The sequence below is a fragment of the Phacochoerus africanus genome, chromosome 11 (genome assembly GCF_016906955.1).
Source record: "Phacochoerus africanus isolate WHEZ1 chromosome 11, ROS_Pafr_v1, whole genome shotgun sequence".
NCBI classification, from domain to species: Eukaryota; Metazoa; Chordata; class Mammalia; order Artiodactyla; family Suidae; genus Phacochoerus; species Phacochoerus africanus.
Genome location: NC_062554.1, coordinates 124,058,982 through 124,083,099, shown reverse-complemented (window position 1 = coordinate 124,083,099; position 24,118 = coordinate 124,058,982). Strand labels below are relative to the sequence as shown.

The following is a 24,118-nucleotide window of genomic DNA, read 5'->3' as shown; positions in this document are numbered from 1 at the left end:
GGAATGGATAAGCAATGAGATCCTGTTGTATAGCACTGGGAACTGTATCTAGTCACTTATGATGGAATAAGATCATGTGAGAAAAAGAATGTATATATATATGTGTGACTGGGTCACTTTGCTGTACAGGAGAAAATTGACAGAACACTGTAAACCAGCTATAATGGAAAAAATAAAAATCATTAAAAAAATAAAAAGTAGATACAAAGCTGTATTGGATACCAATCACATGCAGGTGTGTGTATGGACACACAAGCAAAAGCCTCAATGAAAACACACGATCATGTGCGTAGTACAGAAAGTATTTCTGTGCGAGAGAACTAAGGGTGACTTGTGTGCTTTATCTTTGTATGTCCCTAATGCTCTATGGTAAGCAAGCACTGCTGTGGCAGAGTAATTTGTTTACAGTATTTACTTAAAACAAAGAAACAAACTAGTAAGAATGAGGGAGGGAAGAAGACGGAAAGAATCTGAAGGTACTCCACTCTCTGGACACCTATTTAAATGTAGCTGAACAGGAGAATAAGCTGCTGAAAGAACTCGAAGAACATTATTTCTATTTCCACCCACTTCTCAAAGCAGAATTCAAAGTCACTTTTGAGACACCAAATTTAAAGTCAAATGCTTAAAAACCACACCCTGTGTCCCCCGGTTAAGCCCACTCTTAGTGGTGGAGAACAATGTCAGTAACCCAAGTTAAGGTAGCCCTACCATTGGTACTTGAAAGATCCTCTTCATGGGGATGAAAACTATTCAGAAGAGAAATTAGCCAGGGCCAAATGCTGGAAAATAAAACAGATGGTTCAGACTTTATTTCTGCATAAGAGCAACCACAACACTAATAAGCCATGAAAATGTTACCTAAAGGACCTAGAGTTCATGTGCGTTTCCTTGCTTCAGCATTTTAAAGGCTATATGATTTCCTAAAACATATTTCCAAATATCTAAATAAAAGATACACCAGAAGGGCCAAATTTCAATGACAGAGACCTACTACTGCAGATTACTTCCCAGGCTCCTACTTCAACAAATAGGAACATGAACCTGTCATTTTTAAACACTGAAAATTATATTCACTGAGGAAATTCTAACTGGGGCAACAGCAGATTATGCTTTTATGGTTTTCACATACACTGTCAGTTATGGAACCCATTACTAGTTCTCAATCTGTGATGGGGGTTACATCATAGACAAATCACATTCCTCTTCAAAGTAATGACTGTGCCTTTTTCTTCTAACGATAGAAAAAAGTCCATGCATTGTTATAATATCCTTATTTCTAAATTGTTTCCTAATACAAAATTTTTGCAAAAGTTTGCAAAATATTAGAAATGTTTTTAAATGTTAAGTTAAAATATTTAAAAATAATCATAATCTAGGGAATTCCCATTGTGGCACAGCAAAAATGAATCTGACTAGTATCCATGAGGATGTGGGTTCAATCCCTGGCCTCATTCAGTGGGTCAGGGATCTGGCATGGCTGTGGCTGTGGCGGTGGCATAGGCCAGCAGCTGTAGCTCTGATCTGACCCCCTAGCCTTCGAACTTCCACAGGTGTGGCCCTAAATACTACTTATGGTAATATTAAGGTTTTCTTTCTTCTTTTTTTTTTTTTGTTGTTGTTGTTGTTGCTATTTCTTGGGCCGCTCCCGCGGCATATGGAGGTTCCCAGGCTAGGGGTCGAATTGGAGCTGTAGCCACCGGCCTATGCCAGAGCCACAGCAACGCGGGATCTGAGCCGTGTCTGCAACCTATACCACAGCTCACAGCAACGCCGGATCGTTCACCCACTGAGCAAGGGCAGGGACTGAACCCGCAACCTCATGGTTCCTAGTTGGATTCGTTAACCACTGCGCCACGACGGGAACTCCAAGGTTTTCTTGAAGTACATAATAACCAACGTTGGTTTAAAAAAATGTGTGGTCAAAAAAAAAAAAAAAGTCCAAGGTAAGTTGCCCACGATAGAGAAACTAAATGTAAATAATCACATCTTAAAACAATACACACAAATAAAATGAACATATGTAGAAAAAAATACGTAAGAAAACAAACATTGAAGAATAAACATCTGCTATAAGACTTTGGGGATGTAACACATTATAAGACACTTGCAAAACAGAGTTAATAACCTTAAGAAGAATGTTTGACTAGAACAATAATGTCTTTAGGCAACAAATATGAGACTTTAAGAAACAGACTGCACAAGTGTGGGAAATGACTTAATGATATATTGTTTTAAGTCTAACTTTGCTTTCTACAAAGGAAGAAAACACATCACTATTTCATGTATTTATTAGCTTAAGATAACATGGTCTCAAAAAAGTACTGGAGAAACGAAGTTCTAGAAATTGGAAAGGTTCAAAGCAAGAAAATGAAGTTGAATATGTATAAATACATTTGAATATATATAAAACTTTGAGCTCACAAAGGGAGGAGGAATTGTTTCTCAGTCATTTAAAAGATATAAATGAAGATTATTACCTTGATGTATCAGACATATAAAAACAAAGAATCAATGCTTCTTTCATAGCATTACTGATACAATTTAATGAACCAAAAACAAGTTCTAAAGTACACAGAGAAAAGGAAAAAATGTACTGCCTCTGGTCAAGAAATGAAAATTCTATGCCATAAAGCAATATCTAAAAATAAGTATTACTTACTAATACCTGCTTAGGCACAAAAAGGAGATGTATTGGAGTTCCCATGGTGGCTCAGCAGTAATGAACCTGACTAATATCTATGAGGATGAGGGTTTGACCCCCGGCCCTGCTGAATGAATTAAGGATCTGGCCTTGTCATGAGCTGAGGTGCAGGTTGCAGTCGCCACTCGGATCCAAGCTGCTGTGGCTGTGGTACAGGCCGGCAGCTGAAGCTCTGATTTGACCCCCTAGCCTGGGAACTTCCACATGCTGCAGGAACGGCTGTTTCTTCTTTTAAAAGGAGATGTGTTGTATGATGTGCGATGTTGGTAAACTTTATTCATGACACTGTCAAAGACGAAGGCACTTAAAGTCAGGTTTAAAGACCTGGAAAAGAAGTATGAAGTAAGGGGATCGCAGGGCCTCAGATGTGGCTAGGACATTTTCTCGGTTGTGACCCTGGTCAACGTGTAGCGGCTGGGCCACAAAGCAGAAATTACAGAGACTCTCCTTAGATCCACAATTAAAGTAGGAGGAACTTTCCAGTCACTGCAAAGCCTTAATGGAAGCAGAGGTAAAAGGAAAGCTCTCATTTGTCACTGTAAAATGTACAGTTCCTAAGAACTGTCAGAATGATTCTGAGAATACAGAGAAAATGGTGAAAACCAAAATAACTTCCCATCTTTTCTACTTAAATATAATGCAAATCAGGTGTTACTAAAAGGCAACATCAAACAGCTTATGTATAGAAAATAATGGGAGAAATAAAAATCTCTTCCCTTCAACTCCTAAACAGAAAATTGGAGCATATTGTAAAAAAACAAACTGGTTTTATCTCAATTTCATTTTGAAATGTGAAAAATGCCCTTTCCCCAGGATGGCAACAAGGAGCAGGGGAAGCAAACAGGAGTCAGAATTCCTAAAGACTGTGCCTCATATGAAGAATTCAAACAAATGAAAAGCATACAAAGAAGACTTAAGTTCAATCTCTAGAGAGTGGGTTGAAAAAACAAAGTCTTTCATTGTTCCAATATTGTGTTTTAGAAGGCAGCTACTACATATCTATGAATATCAAACAAAACACACAAGCTAACAGAAAACTCCAAGACACTTACTATTGTCTTTCATCCACCACTGCTTCCTGAAAGACCCTGGGTCTGAGTCTCAGCCAGTCCATGGAGACCTTGACTGCAGGTAGGGGATAGGCATTGTAGGATTCCTCCTGAGACTTGTTCTGGAGAGGACACTTGCACAGGATGCCAAGAAAAGACACTTAAAGAAAAATGTGTTCAGAAAGCATGAGATATTTGAAACTGTGTACCAGTCCAAATCAAAATATTACTATGAGTCTGTGTTTCCAATGTAACACTTAAATATCTTTCATCTTCTGGTTAAAAAGGCATTTTCTTTCCCATGTTAAAAATGTTATAGATACAGTTGATGAGGGGGAGTCAGCAGATAAAAGAATAGAACTTAGAATTTAGGCCTCCTAATTCAATATTAAGAAATATAGGACATTTCTTTATGGGACTAATGTTTTGTTATAATGATAAAAATGCCTAAGATTATGCTTTCCAAAGAAGATGTTGCAGATAGTTACATGATTTAATACTCACTAAAGAGGGCCAGCAGCTGTGTCCAACACAGCTGTTCATCTTGGCTATAACTATGCTGTTCTGTTTCATTGCTAAAGTCACGAAGGTGATGAAGTTGAAACAGGTTAATGACAGTGACGTGAACTAACTGCTGAGAGTTGAAAGCTTTTTGGAACAGCAGCCTCTGTAAAAGAAGACAGAATACTGCACATATTATCAAGAACAGAAGCCATCTTTGACACAAGAATTAAACCAGCAGCCTGCATTTAAAGCCACAAGGGTAACATTTACAGATGTATATATACATATACGAATTTTCCTTTTTGGCTGTCCCAAGGCATTTGGAGTTCCTGGGCCAGGGATCAGATCTGAGCTGCAGCTGCGACCTATGCCACAGATGCAGCAACGTCTGATCCTTTAGGCCACTGTGCCAGGCTGGGGATCGAACCAGTGTCTCGGGGCTGCAGAGACACGGACGATCCCGCTGCTCCATATCAGGAACTACTATAGATGCATATTTTAATTGTTTGATGTGATCTAATGTTTCTCATGCTGACTTTTTGCCTTGAAAGGATTTAACCCAGACACCACAGAGCTATTTGAGTTTTTTTTACAATACTTTTTTTCCATGGAAAACTATTTGTTTTTTATTTTTAAAAAATAAAAAAAAAAATTTCTTTTTAGGGCCACACCCATGGCATATGGAAGTTCCCAGACTAGGCGTCGAATTGGAGCTACAGCTGCTGGCCTACTTCACAGCCACAGCAACATGGGATTCGAGCTTCGTCTGTGACCTACCCACAGCTCACAGCAACACTGGATCCTTAACCCACTGATTGAGGTCAGGGATCAAACCTGTGTCTTCATGGATTCTAGTCAGGTTCATTACCACTGAGCCACAGTGGGAATTCCCCATTTGTTTTTTAATATAATTTGAGAAAAATGTTTTGGAGGACCATCAATAAATTTATATTTCTTAATCCATTAGAAGCTGTTGTTGTTGTTTTCTTTCTTTTTTTCTTTTTGGGCTGCCCTTCAGCACATGGGAGTTCCCAGGCCAGGGATCAGATACAAGCCAAAACTGTGACCTATGCTGCAGCTGTGGCAATGCTAGATCCTTTAACTTTAACCCTGGTTTGGGCCAGAGATTGAACCTACATCCTGGCGATGCAGAGATGCTGCAGATCCCGCTGCGTCATAACAGGAAGTCCTAGAAGCTGTCTTAGACGTAAACATACTAAAATATTAAACGGGACCATTGACTAGAAAGTAGATGCACAGAGTGAAAAACAAAGTTTTAAACAAGAAGATTAAAAAAATATGTCCCCCCACCCTACCCGCCATCACATGTGGAAGTTCCCAGGCCAGGGATCAAACCTGTGTCATAGCAGTGACCCAAATCACTGCTGTGACAATGCTGGATCCTTAACCTGCTGCAGCACAAGAGAACTCCAAAAAACATGTTTTAAACTCTTGGCACATAACAGACAGCTTCTAAAATTTGTTATAAAATTTACTCTTTCAAAGGCTTGACACACATAAAGACACTGATTTATAAATGAGATATATAGCAAGAATATATCTGGAACACAGGATAAATGATATACTAAAGCAATCATTAACGAGTGCTGTCAGTATTTCTACATTTCATCACACAGACATTTTCCCCTATTAGAAAAGCATGGCCTTCATTACCAAATTTCTTTTACTTAATAACAGCGACCTGCTAACCAGCACTATAAGGAAAAATTCACCTATAGCCTCTCAGCTGGCCTCAACTTAATTATACTTCTACCTTAATACCTACAGTAGTTTAGATTACTCCCATATAAAATATTTTTCAAACACAAGTTCCTAATAAATGTGATTGCTATTAGAGATGATATCCTGGCTTTACCCCACACTTAAGCCATAGCCAGCTCCCTTCCTCTCCAGGGAAAATCTCTGGAGAAAGTTGGGATTCATTGTCACTAGTTTTGTGATGGGAAATAGATAATGTTACTTACAATTCTACCAGCAGTGTCAAGAGATCCTACCATCTCAGAAATTTAGAGCTGCCTTCATCTGCCTATTCTGAGATTTTTTTCATAGTTAAAGAATCTGAAATATCCAGAATAAGTTCTATAATTCTATTAACAGAGCATTCACATTATCATTGGAGAAAAATACAATGCCACTCCAATTTAAATCTATTCTCGCTATCATCTCTCTTGGCCTCCTTGTCATTTGCCATTTCAGTAAATACATCAAGAATGCTTATTCCTTTTCTAAAGGCATTAAGCATTTTTCTTTACTTCAAATGTCCTGAAATGCTACCTCTTCTCCAGAGTTCTCCTATAAAACTTCTTCAATCTCTATACCCAACATTCTAGATATAATGACCATTTACAAAAATGCATAATATTAACATAAAATGAGATTAATCTGTATTTTTCAAAAAGCATTTTTTCTAAGGAGTTCCCATCATGGCTCAGTGGTTAACGAATCCAACTGGGAACCATGGGGTTGCAGGTTCGATCCCTGGCCTTGCTCAGTGGGTTAAGGATCTGGCTTTGCTGTGAGCTGTGGCGTAGGTTGCAGGCGAGGCTCAGATCCCGCCCTGCTGTGGCTGAGGTGTAGGCCAGCGGCTACAGCTCTGATTAGACCCCTAGCCTGGGAACCTCCATGTGTTGCAGGAGCAGCCCTAGAAAAGGCAAAAAGGCAAAAAGGCCAAAAAAAAAAAAAAGGCATTTTTTTCTAAGTATGATTTATAGGCATGTACTCCTTTTATCTATGATTCCACTAGCATTTTTGAAAGCAATCTTGGGGAACAGGATCATACCCCTTTACATTTTTCTTTCTAGTGTATGCAGAGAAACATTAAAGCATTTGAGGGCAGCCTAGTACTAGCAACTGATAATGTAAGTTCATGGAGGCACAGACTTTGTCTTTTTCTCCCCTATATCTTTAAGAGCTTAGAAAAGTACCCAGGCGACAGTAGGTACTCACTTAGTGAAGGAATAACCTACATCTTAAGAAGTAATTGTGTAATTTTTCAGTTGCAATTTCATAAAACTTAGACTGTATTTTAGTAAATAGAGGGTCTTTCTGGGAACAAAATCAGACCAGAAATGACTTTTTGTTACTCTTTCAAAGACAACTTTCAACAGCAGTTAAGGAATATACTGAACTGAATACCATTGAGGGGAGTTTCCGTGTGGTTAACGAATCTGACTAGCATCCATGAGGATGCAGGCTCGATCCCTGGCCTTGCTCAGTGGGTTAAGGATCTGGTGTTGCCATGAGCTGTGGTGTAGATCACAGACGCAGCTCAGATCCTGTGTTGCTGTGGCTGTGGCGTAGACCAGTGGCTACAGCTCCAATTTGACCCCTAGCCTGGGAATCGCCACACACCACAGGTGTGGCCCTAAAAAGACAAAAAAAAAAAAAAAAAAAAAGAAACAACACATAAAAGAGTTCCCATTGTGGCTCAGCAGATTTCAGAACTCGACATATTGACCATGAGGATGTGAGTTTGATCCCTGGCCTCACTCAGAGGGTTAAGGATTCAGCATTGCCTCAAGCTGTGGCATAAATCAAAGATGCGGCTTGGATCCTGTGTTGCTGTGGCTGTGCCATAGGCCAGCAGCTGTAGTTCCCATTTGACCCTTAGCCCGGGAAACTTCCATTGCTGCAGCTGCAGCCCTAAGAAGAAAAAAAAAGAGAGAAAAAAAGAAATAATACACATTTAACAGATACTAAAAAGCCATGTATCTCAATTCCTAAATCCCAGGTCTTTCAGTGAACCCCAGGTCTCAATTCCTAAATCCCAGGTTCTTTCAGTGAACCCCAATTTGGTATACACTTCTGTTTAGGGGCTAAAGACTACTAGTTAGATAGACACACTGATATTTACATATCGATAATGCTAATTATCTAGAAATATTTTAGAGATACTTACTCAACCATGCTAAAATTTCACTCCAAAAATGTTCTTCTGATATTTCAGTACTGAGTAAGGTTTCAAATAGATGCTCTCATACTATGTTTAACGTGAGTATTGAAATGACAGTTCAAAGTGTGTTTTAGCAATTGCCCACATATACCTACCAGAACTTAACATTCAGAAATACATATCTGAAGAGAATATTAGTGTCTGAGGTTAAACCAAATACAAAAATGACCAGATTCTATACTAGAAAAACATACACAGGGAAGATCTCATTAAGGTAGATCCCCCCTTCCTCATTTAGGGAGTATATCTTTCATAGAAGTGGAGTTAGAAGCAATCTCAAAAGGTTATCTGGTCCAATTCCCTATTATTATTATTATTTGTCTTTTTGCCTTTTCTAGGGCTGCTCCCAGGCTAGGGGTCTAATCGAAGCTGTAGCCACCGGCCTACGCCACAGCCACAGCAACGCAGGATCCAAGCTGCGTCTGCAACCCACACCACAGCTCACGGCAAAGCCGGATCGTCGATCCACTGAGCAAGGCCAGGGATCGAACCCGTGACCTCATGGTTCCTAGTCGGATTGTTAACCACTGCACCATGACGGGAACTCCCCAATTCCCTATTATTTAATGGGACTGCACCTAAACCATATAAGAAAGAAGGCTGTCAATCTGACTTTTAAGCTCTCAAAACAGACACCCCTCAGTAACCCACTACAGATCTCCATTTAAATTTTAAGATTTTATTTCTGACCTTAGGAAGACAAAGATAAGCTATTTTAAAATAATTATTGATATATCTGAGAACTTTTAAATAATGAAACTATTTAGACGTCTTTGTTCTTTCAAGCTGGGTAGCCTAGAGCTTTAAAAAAAGTTGTTTCTTCCATGTTCTCAACTCTATAAATCATGAGCTAAGTTTAAACAGGTCACTAAGAGAAGCAGAGAACAGCAGAGGACTCTGAAAGCTTATTTTAAAACAAATTATTTCTATTATAGTTATTTAGTATTATTCCTCACACACAGAAAAAGTTATCAACTAAAAAATGACTATGTGTAAAAACTATTTCCCAATGATTCTATTCGGCTAATTTATTCTCTCTTAATTGTCTAAAGTCTATAATCTCTGGAATGTGAAACTTTTATAATATTTAATGCTTTCAGAAGTAACCAAGAAATACATAATATTCTTTGAGTCTGTCTTGTTTACTGTTGATCCCAGTGACTAAAATAGTGACTGACATACTAGTCGAATACCTGCTGAATAAATGAACTAAAAATAAAATACTTAATTTTGACTCCTCTAATATTATATATTAAAACTACATTTAAACTGCTAATATACTAAAAGATCATTTTCATATGTATATACAAAACAAAAGTTACTTAATTTTTCTCCTGACACAAATTCATAAAATATATTCCTGTTGAATGAAATTCTCATTACTTTCCTTCAAAAAAACCCACAAATCCCATAATTCCCGGTGTGGCTAAGTGGGTTAAGAACTTGACTAATATCCAATAAGGATGTGGGTTTGATCCCTGGCCTTGCTCAATGGGTTAAGGATACACTACTGCCACAAGTTGCAGTGTAGGCTGCAGATGTGGCTTGGATTTTGCATTGCTGTGGCTGTGGCATAGGCCGGCAGCTGCAGTCCCAATTTGACCCCCAGCCTGGGAACTTCCATATGCTGCAGGAGCAGCCATTTAAAACAAACAAACAAAGAAACCCAATATCCCCCCTGCCATACACATATCCCTCAGAATCCTGCCGGATCTAAGCAAAATAAGAACAATGAGTTCAGTCTGCAAAATGGAAATACTATCCATGAAGTAGGTAACGGATCATACATATCTAAACAGGGAAACCTTCGAAAGTAGGACTTCCAAAACTGAGAAAAGAAAGGTGCTTGGTCTGAGAAGGAAGGGGAAAGAACAGTTTTTTCTCTCTCTAAGATACTTTCTGCCAATGGCAGCTACTTAGTGAAAACATGCTTCATATAGACAGTACCTCAGTTTAAACCAAAGCAATGCCATATGAAAGAAAATACCAAAGGGGAGAGAGGGGGTGGAGAGGGATAAATTAGAAGTCTGGGATTAATATATACATACTACTATATGTAGTTCTACTCTATAACACAGGGAACTCTACTCAATATTCTATAATAACCTATACAGGAAAAGTTAGCTGAAAAAGAATGGATATATGTGTGTGTATATATAACTAAATCTTTTTATTGTACACCTGAAACTAACACATTATAAATCAAGTACACTCCAATATAAAATAAAAATTTAGTTGGAAAAAAAAATCTAACCTTAAATTGTTCTTCCAATTTCTCTCGAAGAGGGCTCAACTTTTCCAAGCTCTTACTCAGGTACACATGACCGTGAAATTTTATAAAGGCCTTGATGAAGTCAGAAACACCCCACTTGGTCTTCACCTCATCCCGGCTGAAATGAAAAACTTCCATGAATCTTACGCAGCAAGCACCCAAAATCTCTCACAGGAGGTTTCATTTGGAAAAGCACATTATATGAGCACCTGATATTCAAGGAGAGGATCCTGCCTCTAACTTTTCAACCACGACGCGCTTAGTTGAGTCAGTAACCAGCAGCCTGTACTCCACTGGGAACAAATCAGAGGCTGACTGGCTGAAATTCAGTGATGACTATATGCAAAATTATTATAATACATATGTTTAGCAATTAGGCAAATGTAAGAGAAGCATAGGTAACTGGCCATTATTTCTTGTTTGCCCGAATTTGAGCGCGGAAGGCTACCAGGTTATAAAGTCCTCTTGGAAAAGTCAATCCTACCTTTCCAGTGCTTTAGAAAGTGCTTTTTGTAGATTAGTAGAGGCAGCTGGGAAAGGGAACTTCACAGCAATGCTTCTGCAGTAGTAGAAAATTGTGGTCAGATGATCTCCTTTGGAAGAAGCTAAGATAGCCAACTGATTGTAAGGCTGACCTATAGGAGAAAGTTAAGATTCTAAAGTAATCCCAGATGCACCAAGTCTTGCTATCAGAATACAGAGGTCAGTTTTTAAAACTTTATGTTAGTAATGGGGAGTATTTTATAAAGTAAATCTCATGACTATCTCATTAAAAATGGGTAAAATGTGAAACAGAACATTTCAGCGATGTTTAGGATAAGAGTCACAAAACTGCGGTGGAGAGCACTTTAAGTTCAAATGCGACCTCAGAAAGGGCTGGACGGCAAATGTTTTTGGCTTTGTGAGCCAGAAAGTCTCTATCACAACTACCCAACTCTGCCACTGTAGTGGGAAAGCAGCCAGAGACAATGAAATAGTATGTCCAACTGCTATCCCTGCTTGAGACTTTCAAGCAGCTCCTTTAAAATCTAAAGGAACTTCAATGTGGCTTAACAAGAATGTATATCACCAAACATCTACTGTAATTTAATAAAGATGTTAATTTAATTCAAGAATCATTGCTAACACCTATTCTGAAAGTCATCAAAAGACAAAAAAGCACCATCTTTTAGAAATAAAAGATATTTTTTTCTAAGAGGAAAATGATGGTATGAGAAAATTATCCCAACAGTAATTAAGGAAACCAGAGTTACTGAAACAATTACATTAGGGGACATTCTATTTACATTACTTTACTGACAATAGCAATATTATTCTAAAAATTTCATTTCCAGTTACACTGAATGTAGAGTTAAAGGGAAAAAGACAACAATCAACACTAAAACTCAATATCTTGGTTTCATAACACCTGAAAGATGAGTTCTGAACTATTTCCGTATTTCTGTCCACAATACAGTGTCATAATCTACCACCAGCTGACATACCCCACTCACCATTCGAAGGGACAAGCTGAGCTGCATGCCTATAGTAGGACTCTGCCTGGCTGGTCTGGTTTCTGTATCGAGCTGAGAGAAGGAAAAACAAAGCTTATTTTCGACAAACAGACAGAAAAAACAACCATTAAGGTAATATTTCTAAAACAGATACAGTTTAAAAATTCAAAGTTAATAAACACGTTAAAATTAGATTAAGATGATTAAAGATAGAAAATATTTTAAAACAAATTAACTATAGGATTATGTGTGAAGTGTCCATCCAGCCTTCTCTATTTGGGACATTCAGCATGTAACCAATTTTAAAGCTTACCTAGCCCCCATTTTCAGGTCCTCCAGTGTCATGCATCACCAGCTCCCACTATGGACTATGCTGGTGACCTGGAGCCGGCCCACAAGAAGGGGTGAGTTATATGGCACTTAAAAACAAAACAAAACAACAAACACTATATAATAAGATCTGAAATTTATCTATTTCTTCAATATCTTAGAAAGTGATTTTGAAAAATGCCTCATACCTATTGCAATATTATTTGTGCGCAAAGAATATACTGAAAGCAAAAGCAATCTAAACGTACTACTCACTAAATCTCCCTGTGGAAACTGGTGCTAACTTTGATGTGACCTCTCACAGAGTCAATAATGTCAACGACATCAAGACATCCAGGATCTTTAAATTTAAAGCAGTAATATTCTCCATTCCTTGTTATTGGAGGACAACAAAATCCTATAGTTAATTTGTTTTATAACCATTTAGGTCACCTTTTTAAAGGAATGAACAAAATAAATGAGTTATATAACATTCCCAGATAAAATACATAACACAGAAATACAAATTCCACTGTAAAAAGGAAATAATTAAAAATGAGCTTTTACTGCACTGGTAAGAAGAAAAGAAGGCAATCTAATTTCAAAAGGAGCAATTTTATAAAACCCACAATTCCAAAAGAGTACAGATTTTTAATTTAGAAAATATTATGGCACCAACTTAGAAAAACTGAGCTTTGATTACATTATTGCTGTTTATTATTTGCCTACATCTGCATAGAGTCTGAATAAAATTTAAATCTGATATGAAAGTTACTTCCTCCATGATCTTTTGCCGATGGCAAAGCATTCAGAAAATCTAAGCAACTTAAAATACATTTTATAGTTTCCTCTTACGGCAATCTGAGTTGTGTGTGCATGATCAAAGAAGAAGAATTTCTTTCTATGATTACTCCATAAAAAGCATAAATGCATTATCAATTCCTTCAAACCAAAGGCTCACCAATGTCTCCAAGGTGGACGAGGCAGTGCTGGCAGATATAGGAACAGGAGCTGGACTGTGGCTTCACTATGGCGCTGGTATGCGTCTGTTTATTGCTGATAATTCCCAATTGGGAAGACTTTACACGGCATGGTAAATCTACATTAAACACTGTACACAGTTCTTGTAATAACTAAAAGGAAAACATGAGCAAGACTTAGTACTAAGTCAGAACTGCTAAGTCAGAAGTGCTCTAACAGTAACTTGTATACTTTAACATGTGTAACTAATATCACATACTGCTGAGACCTGCCAATTTTACAGGATAACTAGTAACATTTATTACAAATCATGTATTTTGATTTCTCAAGTATTAAAGCAATCTAGGGTGTACATCTAAAAGGAACATCAGCATTTCAAAAAAAAGATTTTAGGAGTTCCTGTTGTGGTTTAGTGGGTTACGAACATGACTAGTATTCATGGGGATGCAGGTGTGATCCCTGGCCTCAATCAGTGGGTTAAGGATTGGGCACTGCCGTGAGCTGTGGTGTTAGGTCACAGACGTGGCTTGATCCCGCGTGTGGCTGTGGCGTGGGCTGGCAGCAGTAGCTCTGATTTGACCTCTAGCCGGGGAACTTCCGTATGCCACAAATGTGGCCCTGAAAAGCAAAAAAATAAAAATAAATAAATAAATAAAGGCTTTACCTGAATAAGGTATGCAGACTCATTCAGCAAGAAACTCCATGAAACTTACCTATCTATCTATCCCTCTTAGAAACACAGAAAAACCACTAAAGATTGGTTGGTTACAAATTTTACTAAACACATCAGCATATTTGGCAGACTTCAGGAATTTCCTGAGATTTATTTTCTTAAGCCCAAGGTCAATTTGTGCTTTGCATACAGTAAAGACGTCTATTGGTATTACAGACCTGGAAGGGACTTGTGACATTAGTAGACCACCCACTCCTTCCTCCTTTCATCTCTAGTCTTATAGTATAAGATAGTTCCTCCTTCTGGTCAAAGATAACTTCTCTGTCTGAGCATGCCTATTTTATTCTTTTCTGCCTCCTGCCTGTCAACCTCATTAGTTAAATCTGCTTTCAACTTCTCATGCTTCTTTGCTGTGGCCTATAAAGTATTGCCCACAGAAAACAAATAATAATAGTTATTATTATATTAAAAGACCCCACAGAACCAAAGCAATTTTCCTTGACTCTAGATTTTTCCTCTAGCAACCTTATAATGTCTTTCCTTCTCAACTAAATTCCTTCAAAGGAGTCCACTTGTATCACACTTGCTTTCTCAGTTCCTATTCACTCCTTAGTCCACTATGATCTGGCTTCCACACAATCCCTCCTCTACCCATCCCACAATCCACAACCACTCTATTGAAACTGCTGTCTATATGACAACTGGTTATAAATAAGCAAATACAATGGACACTTTCTAACATCTTCCTATTGGGTCTCTCTGCTACACTTAAAACTGCTGATACTGGAGTTCCCGTCGTGGTCATGGCTCAGGGGAAACAAATCTGACTAGTATCCAAGAGGACGCAGGTTCGATCCCTGGCCTCGCTCAGTGTAAGGATCTGGTGGTGCCGTGAGCTGTGGTGCCGGTCACAGACATGGCTCCAATCTGGTGTTGCTGTGGCTGTGGGATAGGCAAGTGGCTATAGCTCTGATGTGACCCCTAGCCTGGGAACCTCCACATGCCACAGGTGTGGCCCTAAAAAGACACACACACACACACACACAAGCCAAAACAACAAAAACACCAAAACAACAAAAAAACCCAGCTGATATTATGGTTGATAGCTCTTCTAGTTCTTTTTATCCTGCCAATCATTTATTTTCAATGTCCTTCACTTAAAGGCTTTTCTCCTCCCACCTCAATCCCGTCAAGGGTTTCATTCTTGGCCCCAGACAGTTCTTCACATTCTATTCTCATTCATTCAAATATTTACTTACAAACATATTCACTCAAATATTTGGTTACTGTATTACACAGAATGGTAAACAATAGAGACATGAAAATGAGTAAGAAAATGTGTCTTTAAGAACTTACAGCTAAATAAGCAAGACAGTTACATAAAATAAGGAGGAGAAAGGTAGAGATAAGCCATTAGAATGTTCTATATTTGTAATAAACTTCATTTCCTGGGTTATTTGAGACATCTGTCTCACTTTATCCTTGTGATAAACTAGTAGCAATAAAGTATGTAGGCATGAAACTCCATTCTTTTCAGATGAGGATATGAAAGCAACAGAAATATCAAGTGATTTGACTAAAGTTACAGAATTAGAAATATTTTGATTCTATAACCATTCTTTCTAACACGTGCAGAACTCACAATACAAAATAAGACACCTTGAAGACCCAACTCAGGATTAAAAAATCTCACCCTTTTCCTAATATAAAAACCATCTCTATAGCCAAATATATATATATAAATTCTATAGTCTCTTCTCATGAAGCACAGGAATTACCTACCTCTTTACTTATGCCTGTACATTTATAATGGGCAAGAAATCTGCTGACATAAGACTGAGTAAACAAAATTAGTGCCCAGAATGGTGAGAGGCTGGAAATATAAAAAGCAAGTATAAGAAAGGCACAAAAATAGGGAAAAAAACCCAAAACAGGTAACAATGAAAAATGGCAAGAAGAAACACAACAGAGGATAAAGAACTGACTTGGATAGATACTGTTAAATAACAGACTGGAAAATTAGGACAGGTTGAATATCTATCAAGATGAAAAAAGAATGTTCACGAAAAGTAAATGAAACATGATTGGAATTTCATGTGAATGTCTTATAATAAAACTTTTGACTAAAAAAGAGGGGGGGGGGGCAGTTCCCGTTGTGGCTCATTGGTAATGAACCTGACTAGTATCCACAAGCACGCAAGTTCGATCCCTGGCCTGGCTCAGTGGGTTAAAGATCCGACATGGCATTGCTCAGTGAGTTGCGGTGTAGGTCACAGACACAGCTTAGATCCCAAGTTACTGTGGCTCTGGTGCAGGCTGGCAGTTACAGCTCCAATTCGACCCCCAACTTCCATATGCCATAGGTGTGGCCCTAAAAAAGACAAAAAAATATAAAAATAAAAAAAAAGAAAGAAAAGAAAAAAGAGCAAGTTTTAATTTATTAATGTCCAATTAAACTCTTGGAAATGTGTCACATGTTTATATCACATCATATAAAAAAGTTACGAATCATTTTTCAAGTAACAAGTCTGCATAATGGCTAATATAAAAATGTCCTGCAGAAGGGGGATGCTTTCCTTCTACCTCCACCAGGGTCAGGTACGCCAAGTCCCCACTGCTCTCCCATCTTCCAGTTGTGCTCACAAGTTTAAATTTCTACTCATGAAGGAAGGAAAAGAGGCTTAAATTCAAAATGAGACTGGAGTTTTAAAACTGGATTATGTTTTAAAACCTGAGAGCAATCAGAATGTTACAAAGTCTATCCAAGATGTTATGATGTGAATCTGAAATTCAACAAAACATAGTTGAAAGAAGTGATTGGAGGGGAGCAGGGGAACATACATTGTTGTTAATACCCCACTGAGCTGAGATTATTTAATTAACACTTAGAGTCAAATTGCATATACATATTTTTCACTTAATAATAACACAGCATCCTCATCTTACAAAAATCTCCATAATAAGGACCTAATTAAACTCAAAAGTTGTTGCACAGCAAAGGAAACTGTCAACAAAATGAAGACAACCTACTGAATACAAGAAAAAATTTGCAAGTGATATGGCCGATAAGGGATTAATAGCCAAAATACATAAACAGCTCATATGACTCAAAATCAAAAAAGAAATAAACTAGATTAAAAAATGGGCAGAAGATCTGAACAGACATTTTTCCAGAGACATACAGATGGCCAACAGGCACTCTGAAAATAGGCTCAACATCGCTAATCATCAGAGAAACGCAAATTAGAACCATGATGAGATAACACCTCACATCTGTCAGAATGGCTAAAAAAGATCACAAATAACAAACGTTAGCGAAGATGTGAAGAAAAGAAAGCCCCCTACACACTGTTGGTGGAAATGTAAATTGGTGCGGCCACTGTGGGAAACAGAATGGTTTCTCAAAGACTAAAAACAGAACTACTGTATGACCCAGCCATTCCACTCCTGGGTATATATCTAAAATACACGCACTCCAATGTTCATAGCAGTATTATATATAATCGCCCAGATATGGAAGCAGCCTGACCGCCAAGAGATGAAAGGATAAAGATGTGGTGTGTGTGTGTCCTCCCCCATACACACACACATGCACATGCATGCATGCAATGGAATAGTATTCAGCCATAAAAAAGAATGAGATTTTGCCATTTGCAACAACATGGATGGACTTGGAGGGTATTATGATAAGTGAAATAAATCACTGTATATTACCACTTATATATGGAATCTAAAAAAATACAACTAGTGAATATAACAAAAAAAAGAGATTCACAGATATCAGAACAAGCTAGTGGTTAGCATCTGGGAGGGCCAAGATTAGGATATGAGATCAAGAGGTAAAAGCTACTGCGTATAAAATAGGTAAGACACAAGGATATATTAAGTACAGGGAATATAGCTAATATTTATAACTATTAAGGGTATAACCTTTATAAACTGTGACTATGGTGTACACTTGAAACTTACATAATACTGTACATCCTCAATAAAAAACCCTCAATACATGGCAATAAAAAAACTTCATAGGAGTTCCCGTCGTGGCACAGTGGTTAATGAATCTGACTAGGAACCATGAGGTTGCGGGTTTGGTCCCTGCCCTTGCTCAGTGGGTTAACGATCCGGCGTTGCCATGAGCTGTGGTGTAGGTTGCAGACGCGGCTCGGATCCCGCGTTGCTGTGGCTCTGGCGTAGGCCAGCAGCTACAGCTCCCATTAGACCCCTAGCCTGGGAACCTCCATATGCCGCGGGAGCGGCCCAAGAAATAGCAAAAAGACAAAAAACAAACAAACAAACAAAAAAAAACTTCATAAATATCATTTAAAATAGTTTGATAACTCCATTTTATAGGTAGGATGTAATTTGTTTAACCACTACTCTAATGTAGGATATTGCCATTATTTAAAAATTTTAATATTTCAATACTATCTGTCCTTTTAAATGTAATTACAATTATTATTAAATATCCACTGATTTATGGACAAATGAACAAAGAAAAAAACTGTACTATAAAAAAACAAACATGATCTGACAACTTCTGTATTTCAAAAAACTTTAAATAAAATGAAGGAACAGAGGATACTGGAGGAAAAAAACATTTGTCAGAAAAAATATTAACATAACTTTATATGGAAAGGGCTCAGACAAATCACCATGGGAAAAAACTAGGGTCTGAACAATGAATGGGAAAAATAAATGAATAAATGATTTATATAAAATATAAATACCTAATAAGATATCTAATAAAATATGAATCACTAGTAATTAGACACTAAATTTTAAATGAAAATTATTTTCCATCTATTAAGTATAAGTTATTCAATTAAACATTCATTTGACTTTATTGAAATACTTAAGACTGGTGTGTCAAGATAGACATCTGCATACACTGCTGATAAAAACATGATAACCTGTAGTTCCTGCTGTGGCTCAATGGTTCATGAATCCAACTAGGAACCATGAGGTTGCGGGTTCAATCCCTGCCCTTGCTCAGTGGGTTAACCATCCGGCGTTGCCATGCGCTGTGATGTAGGTTGGAGGTGCGGCTCAGATGCCGAACTGCTGTGGTTGTGGCATAGTCTGGCAGCTCCAGCTCCGATTAGACCCCTAGCCTGGGAACCTCCACATGCCACGGATGTGGCCCTAGAAAAGCCAAAAAAAAAAAAAAACCACCCCAAAAACATGATAACCTTTTGGGAAAACAGTAATACATATCAACAGTATTAAAATCTCAGTCATCCAGGAGTTCCCATCATGGCTCAGCGGTAACAAACCTGACTAGTATCCAGGAGGACGTGAGTTTGATCCCTGGCCTTGCTAAGTGGGTTAAGGATCTGGTGTTGCTATGAGCTGAGCTGTGGCGTCGGTTGCAGACGTGGCTTGGATCTTGTGTTGCTGTGACTGTGGTGTAGGCCCCTAGCCTGAGAACTTCCGTAAGCCACAGGTGCGGTCCTAGAAAGACAAAATAAATGAATGAATAAATAAGTGAATGAATGAATGAATAAATAAATAAATAAAACCCCACTTATCCAATCATTTAATTCACTGTCCAATAAAGAACTGAACCTCAGGCAGTAACCCAATATTAGAAAAAATGCCTTATACATAAAGACATTTATCAAACTGTCTACCAACACATGGAAAAACTTGTAGTATGTTTATAAAGCTGATATAACAATGAATATGTACAACCATGTATAAAAATATGAAAACACTGTAAGCAATTATATTAAAAGTGGTAATTTATCCTGAGAGGGCAATGAATTTTTTTATATAATTTTCAAATCTTTTGAAATTAGTGTGCATGTTTTTATAATAGCAAAGCCAAAAAAACTCATATCTATTAATATATCCATCTCTTCATTTATTTATTTATTTTTGGCTGCCTCCGTGGCATGTGGAAGTTCTGGGGCCAAGCACTGAGGCCGCACCACAGCAGTGACAACCCCAGACCGTTAACCCACTGTGCCACCGAGAACTTATAGCTTATTATTCAAACTAAGGAAAAAGGTATTCCATTTCTTAGGTGGTTTAATAGCATCTTAAGCTCCAGATAAACCTGCACCACAGCAGCGACCCGAGCCACTATAGTGACAACGCCAGATGCTTAACCCACTACAAGGGAATTCCAGTTGTTACTTTCATAATGACTATACCCATACATTTATATTAGCTCTAATACAAACTGTAATTGATTACTGCTACTGTTCTACAAAGACACTGCTCTCATTACACTTTTTCAATTCACACAATTATATCTCCAACCTTCAAGTGAACCATCACCTATTAAAGAGCAGCTTCTTTATTGTTTTAAAGACCTTACAGTAAACAATCTGGGACATTTTTATTTATCGGAGATTACAGGTGATCCACTCCTGGGTGGACCACACTGCTTACATGAACAAGACGTGAACAGAGAGACTATACACCACTAACTGTAAGAAAACTGGCATACACTGCAGAACTCACCTGAGTATAGAAGCCACTAGCTGCCTCTAGGAACAGAGAAAGGTTTGCCTGAACTTCACTCCGATTCGGGTTTGCTCGATTCTTTGCCTGGCCTTGTAGTGTTGTGATCTGATTCTTAAAGGCATGATTCCAGCTGAAAACAAAATGTAATTCTATTTGGTATAGCAGTGACTCACTGGGCAGACACTGGTCCCCCTGAGAACAAGAAAGAACTGTTTGTTATAATTATAACACACTAGACAGTAAACCTGCATTAAAGCTATTCACTTAGATAACTTTATGCTCCCCTTTGAACAAGACTAGACAAGCAGTAGAATACAACCGACCTTAGTAAACACTTACCAAATGTTCGAATAATCAGACTGTGGCTTCAGTTATTAATCTTTTAGAGCTACTAGAGTTAGAGCCTATTTAGGAATCTTGGTACAAAATTAGAACTACAGTGGCAAGACCAAAGTAAAAGTAAGCTATTAAGAAGTTTCCATACACTGTACCATTGTGTAAAAAATTACTGACTGCTCTCTATCAAGTGACATGTCTAGGGGAAAAAAAAGGTTTTTAGTAAATATTAAGCCATATCTCTTATTTTTCTAAAACTTATTTCCCACAGAACTCCGCTCTATTTCTATTTAATAGTTTATTTCTCTTGGGGTTAATATTTTCTTTAAAGCTTGAAACATAAGCTCATTTTTGACACTTCAATTTTGACAATTCAAAGTAAGAAACAACACAATGCTAAAATACGGCATACCAAAATCCTGTTATAAAATGCCTTTCATTAATCAAATTGTATAGAGAATCACTTTAAATACAGTTACAGTGAAATACAGTCACTTCCTAAATCACAGGAGGAAAAAAGAAACAAACAAAAAAAAGCAGAACTAGGATGGAGGGAAGATATTACTGGCTTGACTGAAGGAAGCAAACATAAAGGGTTTACAACCTACCTGGAAAGTACCTAATTCTTTAACAACGGCAGCTTCTGAGACTCTTTTGAGGCACTGGGGTTTTTAAGGACTTATGAGGGCAATCACTCCCTCAGCATTTTTGATGCCATCTTATCCTTGACTCTAATATCAAAAATATGGATCCTGAGTGGTTGTGATTAAACTTTATTACTAGATCTGCTAACAATATAAAGATCAGGTGTGAAATATAGGAAGAACTAATCTTCACTACAACTTAGGGTAACAAGCATAATTAAATAGAATATTCTTGATTTTTAATTTTCTACTAGGCTAATGTCCTTGTTCTAATTTATAAGGCAAGGCCTTCCATGAAAGGCATTTATTTACTCACTTGGGAATCTGGTCATCTGCCATTTCACTCTTCATAGAAAGAATGAGTGGAATAGCCTAAATACACAAAATCTTTCTTTAGTCTTATTAGGGGGAAAAAAAGAGAAATACCTATTTATTTGACTAATAGGAAGAACTTTCCCTACAAGGCAAACACATTTTCCTTTGGGAGAAATTTACAGAATCACATGTGTCAAAGAAAGCCTACTTTGTATTTCTTTTTTTAAATCATGGCTTAAATACATGAATGAATACAACATAAAGAATGCAAACACTGTCTCTCAGTACTTGAAATATATAAAGATTTGTTTTTGATATGCCTAAAGACCTTAATAAGACTCAACCCTAAACATTTCTCCTCTTGCCACCTAAACCTGTTTCTGAAGGAAAACCAATAATCAAATATTTTGTTAAAAAAAAAAAAAAACCACACAAGTATTAGAATTTTTTTTTCATTGAAAAAGCTTACTCTGAAAAAGGTTAAAAAGAAACAATCTAATTGTTCTCTTCTATTCTAAAATCATGGTGATTCTTGATCTTACAGGGACATCCCAAGTGATAATACTTACAGATCCTGTTCTACTTTCTTGTCTAAAGCGTATTCCAAATCAGTAACTAGCATTTTCTGGTACAGGTCCTGCAGAGCCTGCCTGGATGTCCAGACCTCAGCTGGACCCAGCTTAGAATCTGAGTAACAAAACAAAAACATAACAGTAGATAAACAGACAGTTAAGATGATTATACCACACCAATGATTCGGTTTCTCTCCATTCCCCAAAGCAAAAACCTGCTTTTTAAGTACATATCACAGATTGCTATAGAAGTTTGTTTTGTTTGGTTTGCTTTTTAAAGAAGCAGATTTATTGTGATAGGACATTTGTGAGAGATACAAGTGGGAAGGCAAAGAAGCTCTGCCTGCTGCAGAAGTTTCATACTGCTGTATTTCCAGGGACTTTCACCTTTTGGCTAATGACTAAATCTGTTTTAAAATGCTTCTGCATTTGTCTTTTTGTTTTGAAATAACACCATGAAATGAAAAGAGCTTTAAAGAAAAAAAAAAAAAAAAGACTGGCTAACTCTGCTTTTTTGGTTTAGATTTCTATGTATTCATACCACAGGAAACCACATGCCTCATAATAAATTTCCCCATGTGAAACGATGGCCCACCAAGCTGGTCTGTTTACTCTCACAATGGTGTCTCTTTGTCCAAAGCAGCTTTTCTCTTTTTCTGTTCAATCATTCTCACAATTGTCCTTACAGAATCCTCCTGTCAGCTCTCAATCCAGCAGTCTGGGCATTCTGCTATTACTCCCACTCTCCCATACATGGCAAGCCAGTAGAGGCCAGACAGTGAATGTTATCCTAACCATTGGTAGACTACTTGCCAACATACTTTTGTGAGCAATACATACTTGCTATTTAATGTAAATCAGAACAAGTGGCAGATAGTGATTAAATTGCTCAAGAGGCTAAATGAGAGACTGGGTGCAAGATGACATCCAAAAGTCAGGCTATGACTATATGTAAGCCAAACTGAGGCCAAGTGTCTGCCAGAGTCCTACAAGGCCCATTAGCTTTCCAATTACAAGGCTTATGAGTGCAATGACTGACAGTGAGCCACCTCAATAGAACTTAACAGACTTTCCAATTATCAATTTCCGACTGCTAGTTAACTTGTCTGGTTGCATTTAGTTCTCGCTGCTGCACAACGGTGTAATCTTCACTCTTCTTTAGATCTACTATTAAGTTTCTACAACCATCACAATCCTATCCTGCACACAGAAATCTCCCAGACATTAGTCAATACTCACGAGAGTTTGCTGGCTACTAAAAATAGGGTCTATATTTTGGTATCAGGTTCTTGGCCCCTTGTTAAGTTTTTAATGACTAAATAAATAGATTTATAGATTTATTCAACCCTGCTTCAACTCATCAATGGGAGGCAAAGGACTGCAAGGGATCATTAACTCTGACCTATCAGACATACCACCATTTAAATGAGCAGACTTAGTATCTTAGTTAATATTTCTGGGCAGTCAAATGTCCCCTATAAAAGTCAAACCCTAAGCCTACTTTCTGAGAGTGTTCAGACCTAAGAAGACGTAAAAGATACATAGATTGCTTGGCATTACTCCATGCACAGTTTCTGTCACACAATGAAGATTATGGCTACAATGCCAGTGCTCAGAGCTGACACTGATGTCCACAGTATGGACGATAAAGACAATTATGTTAACAATGGGAAGAACGGAGGTGCTATATACCAAGCAAACCTATACAAAGTGGGTTTTTTGGGTCCCCCCCTTTTTTTCTTGAACAAGATGACAACGAGATTAGCCACAAATTCTTAGAACATTAGCCTGCAATTCTAGAAGTTGAGAAAAAGAGATCTAA

General features: G+C 37.7%; 1 protein-coding gene across 7 annotated transcripts in view; it reads right to left on the bottom strand.

Annotated features, from left to right (window-relative positions):
* SMG7 (SMG7 nonsense mediated mRNA decay factor) overlaps positions 1-24,118 on the bottom strand; it is a 76,684-nt gene that overhangs the window by 14,075 nt on the left and 38,491 nt on the right. For all 7 annotated transcript variants that reach the window (XM_047754428.1, XM_047754431.1, XM_047754430.1 and 4 more), the window contains 9 exons: positions 22,294-22,411; positions 20,427-20,559; positions 13,266-13,437; positions 11,996-12,067; positions 10,987-11,137; positions 10,485-10,620; positions 4,258-4,420; positions 3,757-3,913; positions 712-782 (listed from right to left, as the gene is read on the bottom strand). In XM_047754428.1, coding sequence (XP_047610384.1) covers positions 712-782; positions 3,757-3,913; positions 4,258-4,420; positions 10,485-10,620; positions 10,987-11,137; positions 11,996-12,067; positions 13,266-13,437; positions 20,427-20,559; positions 22,294-22,411 — 1,173 coding nt within the window. The remainder of the gene's footprint in view (positions 1-711; positions 783-3,756; positions 3,914-4,257; positions 4,421-10,484; positions 10,621-10,986; positions 11,138-11,995; positions 12,068-13,265; positions 13,438-20,426; positions 20,560-22,293; positions 22,412-24,118) is intronic.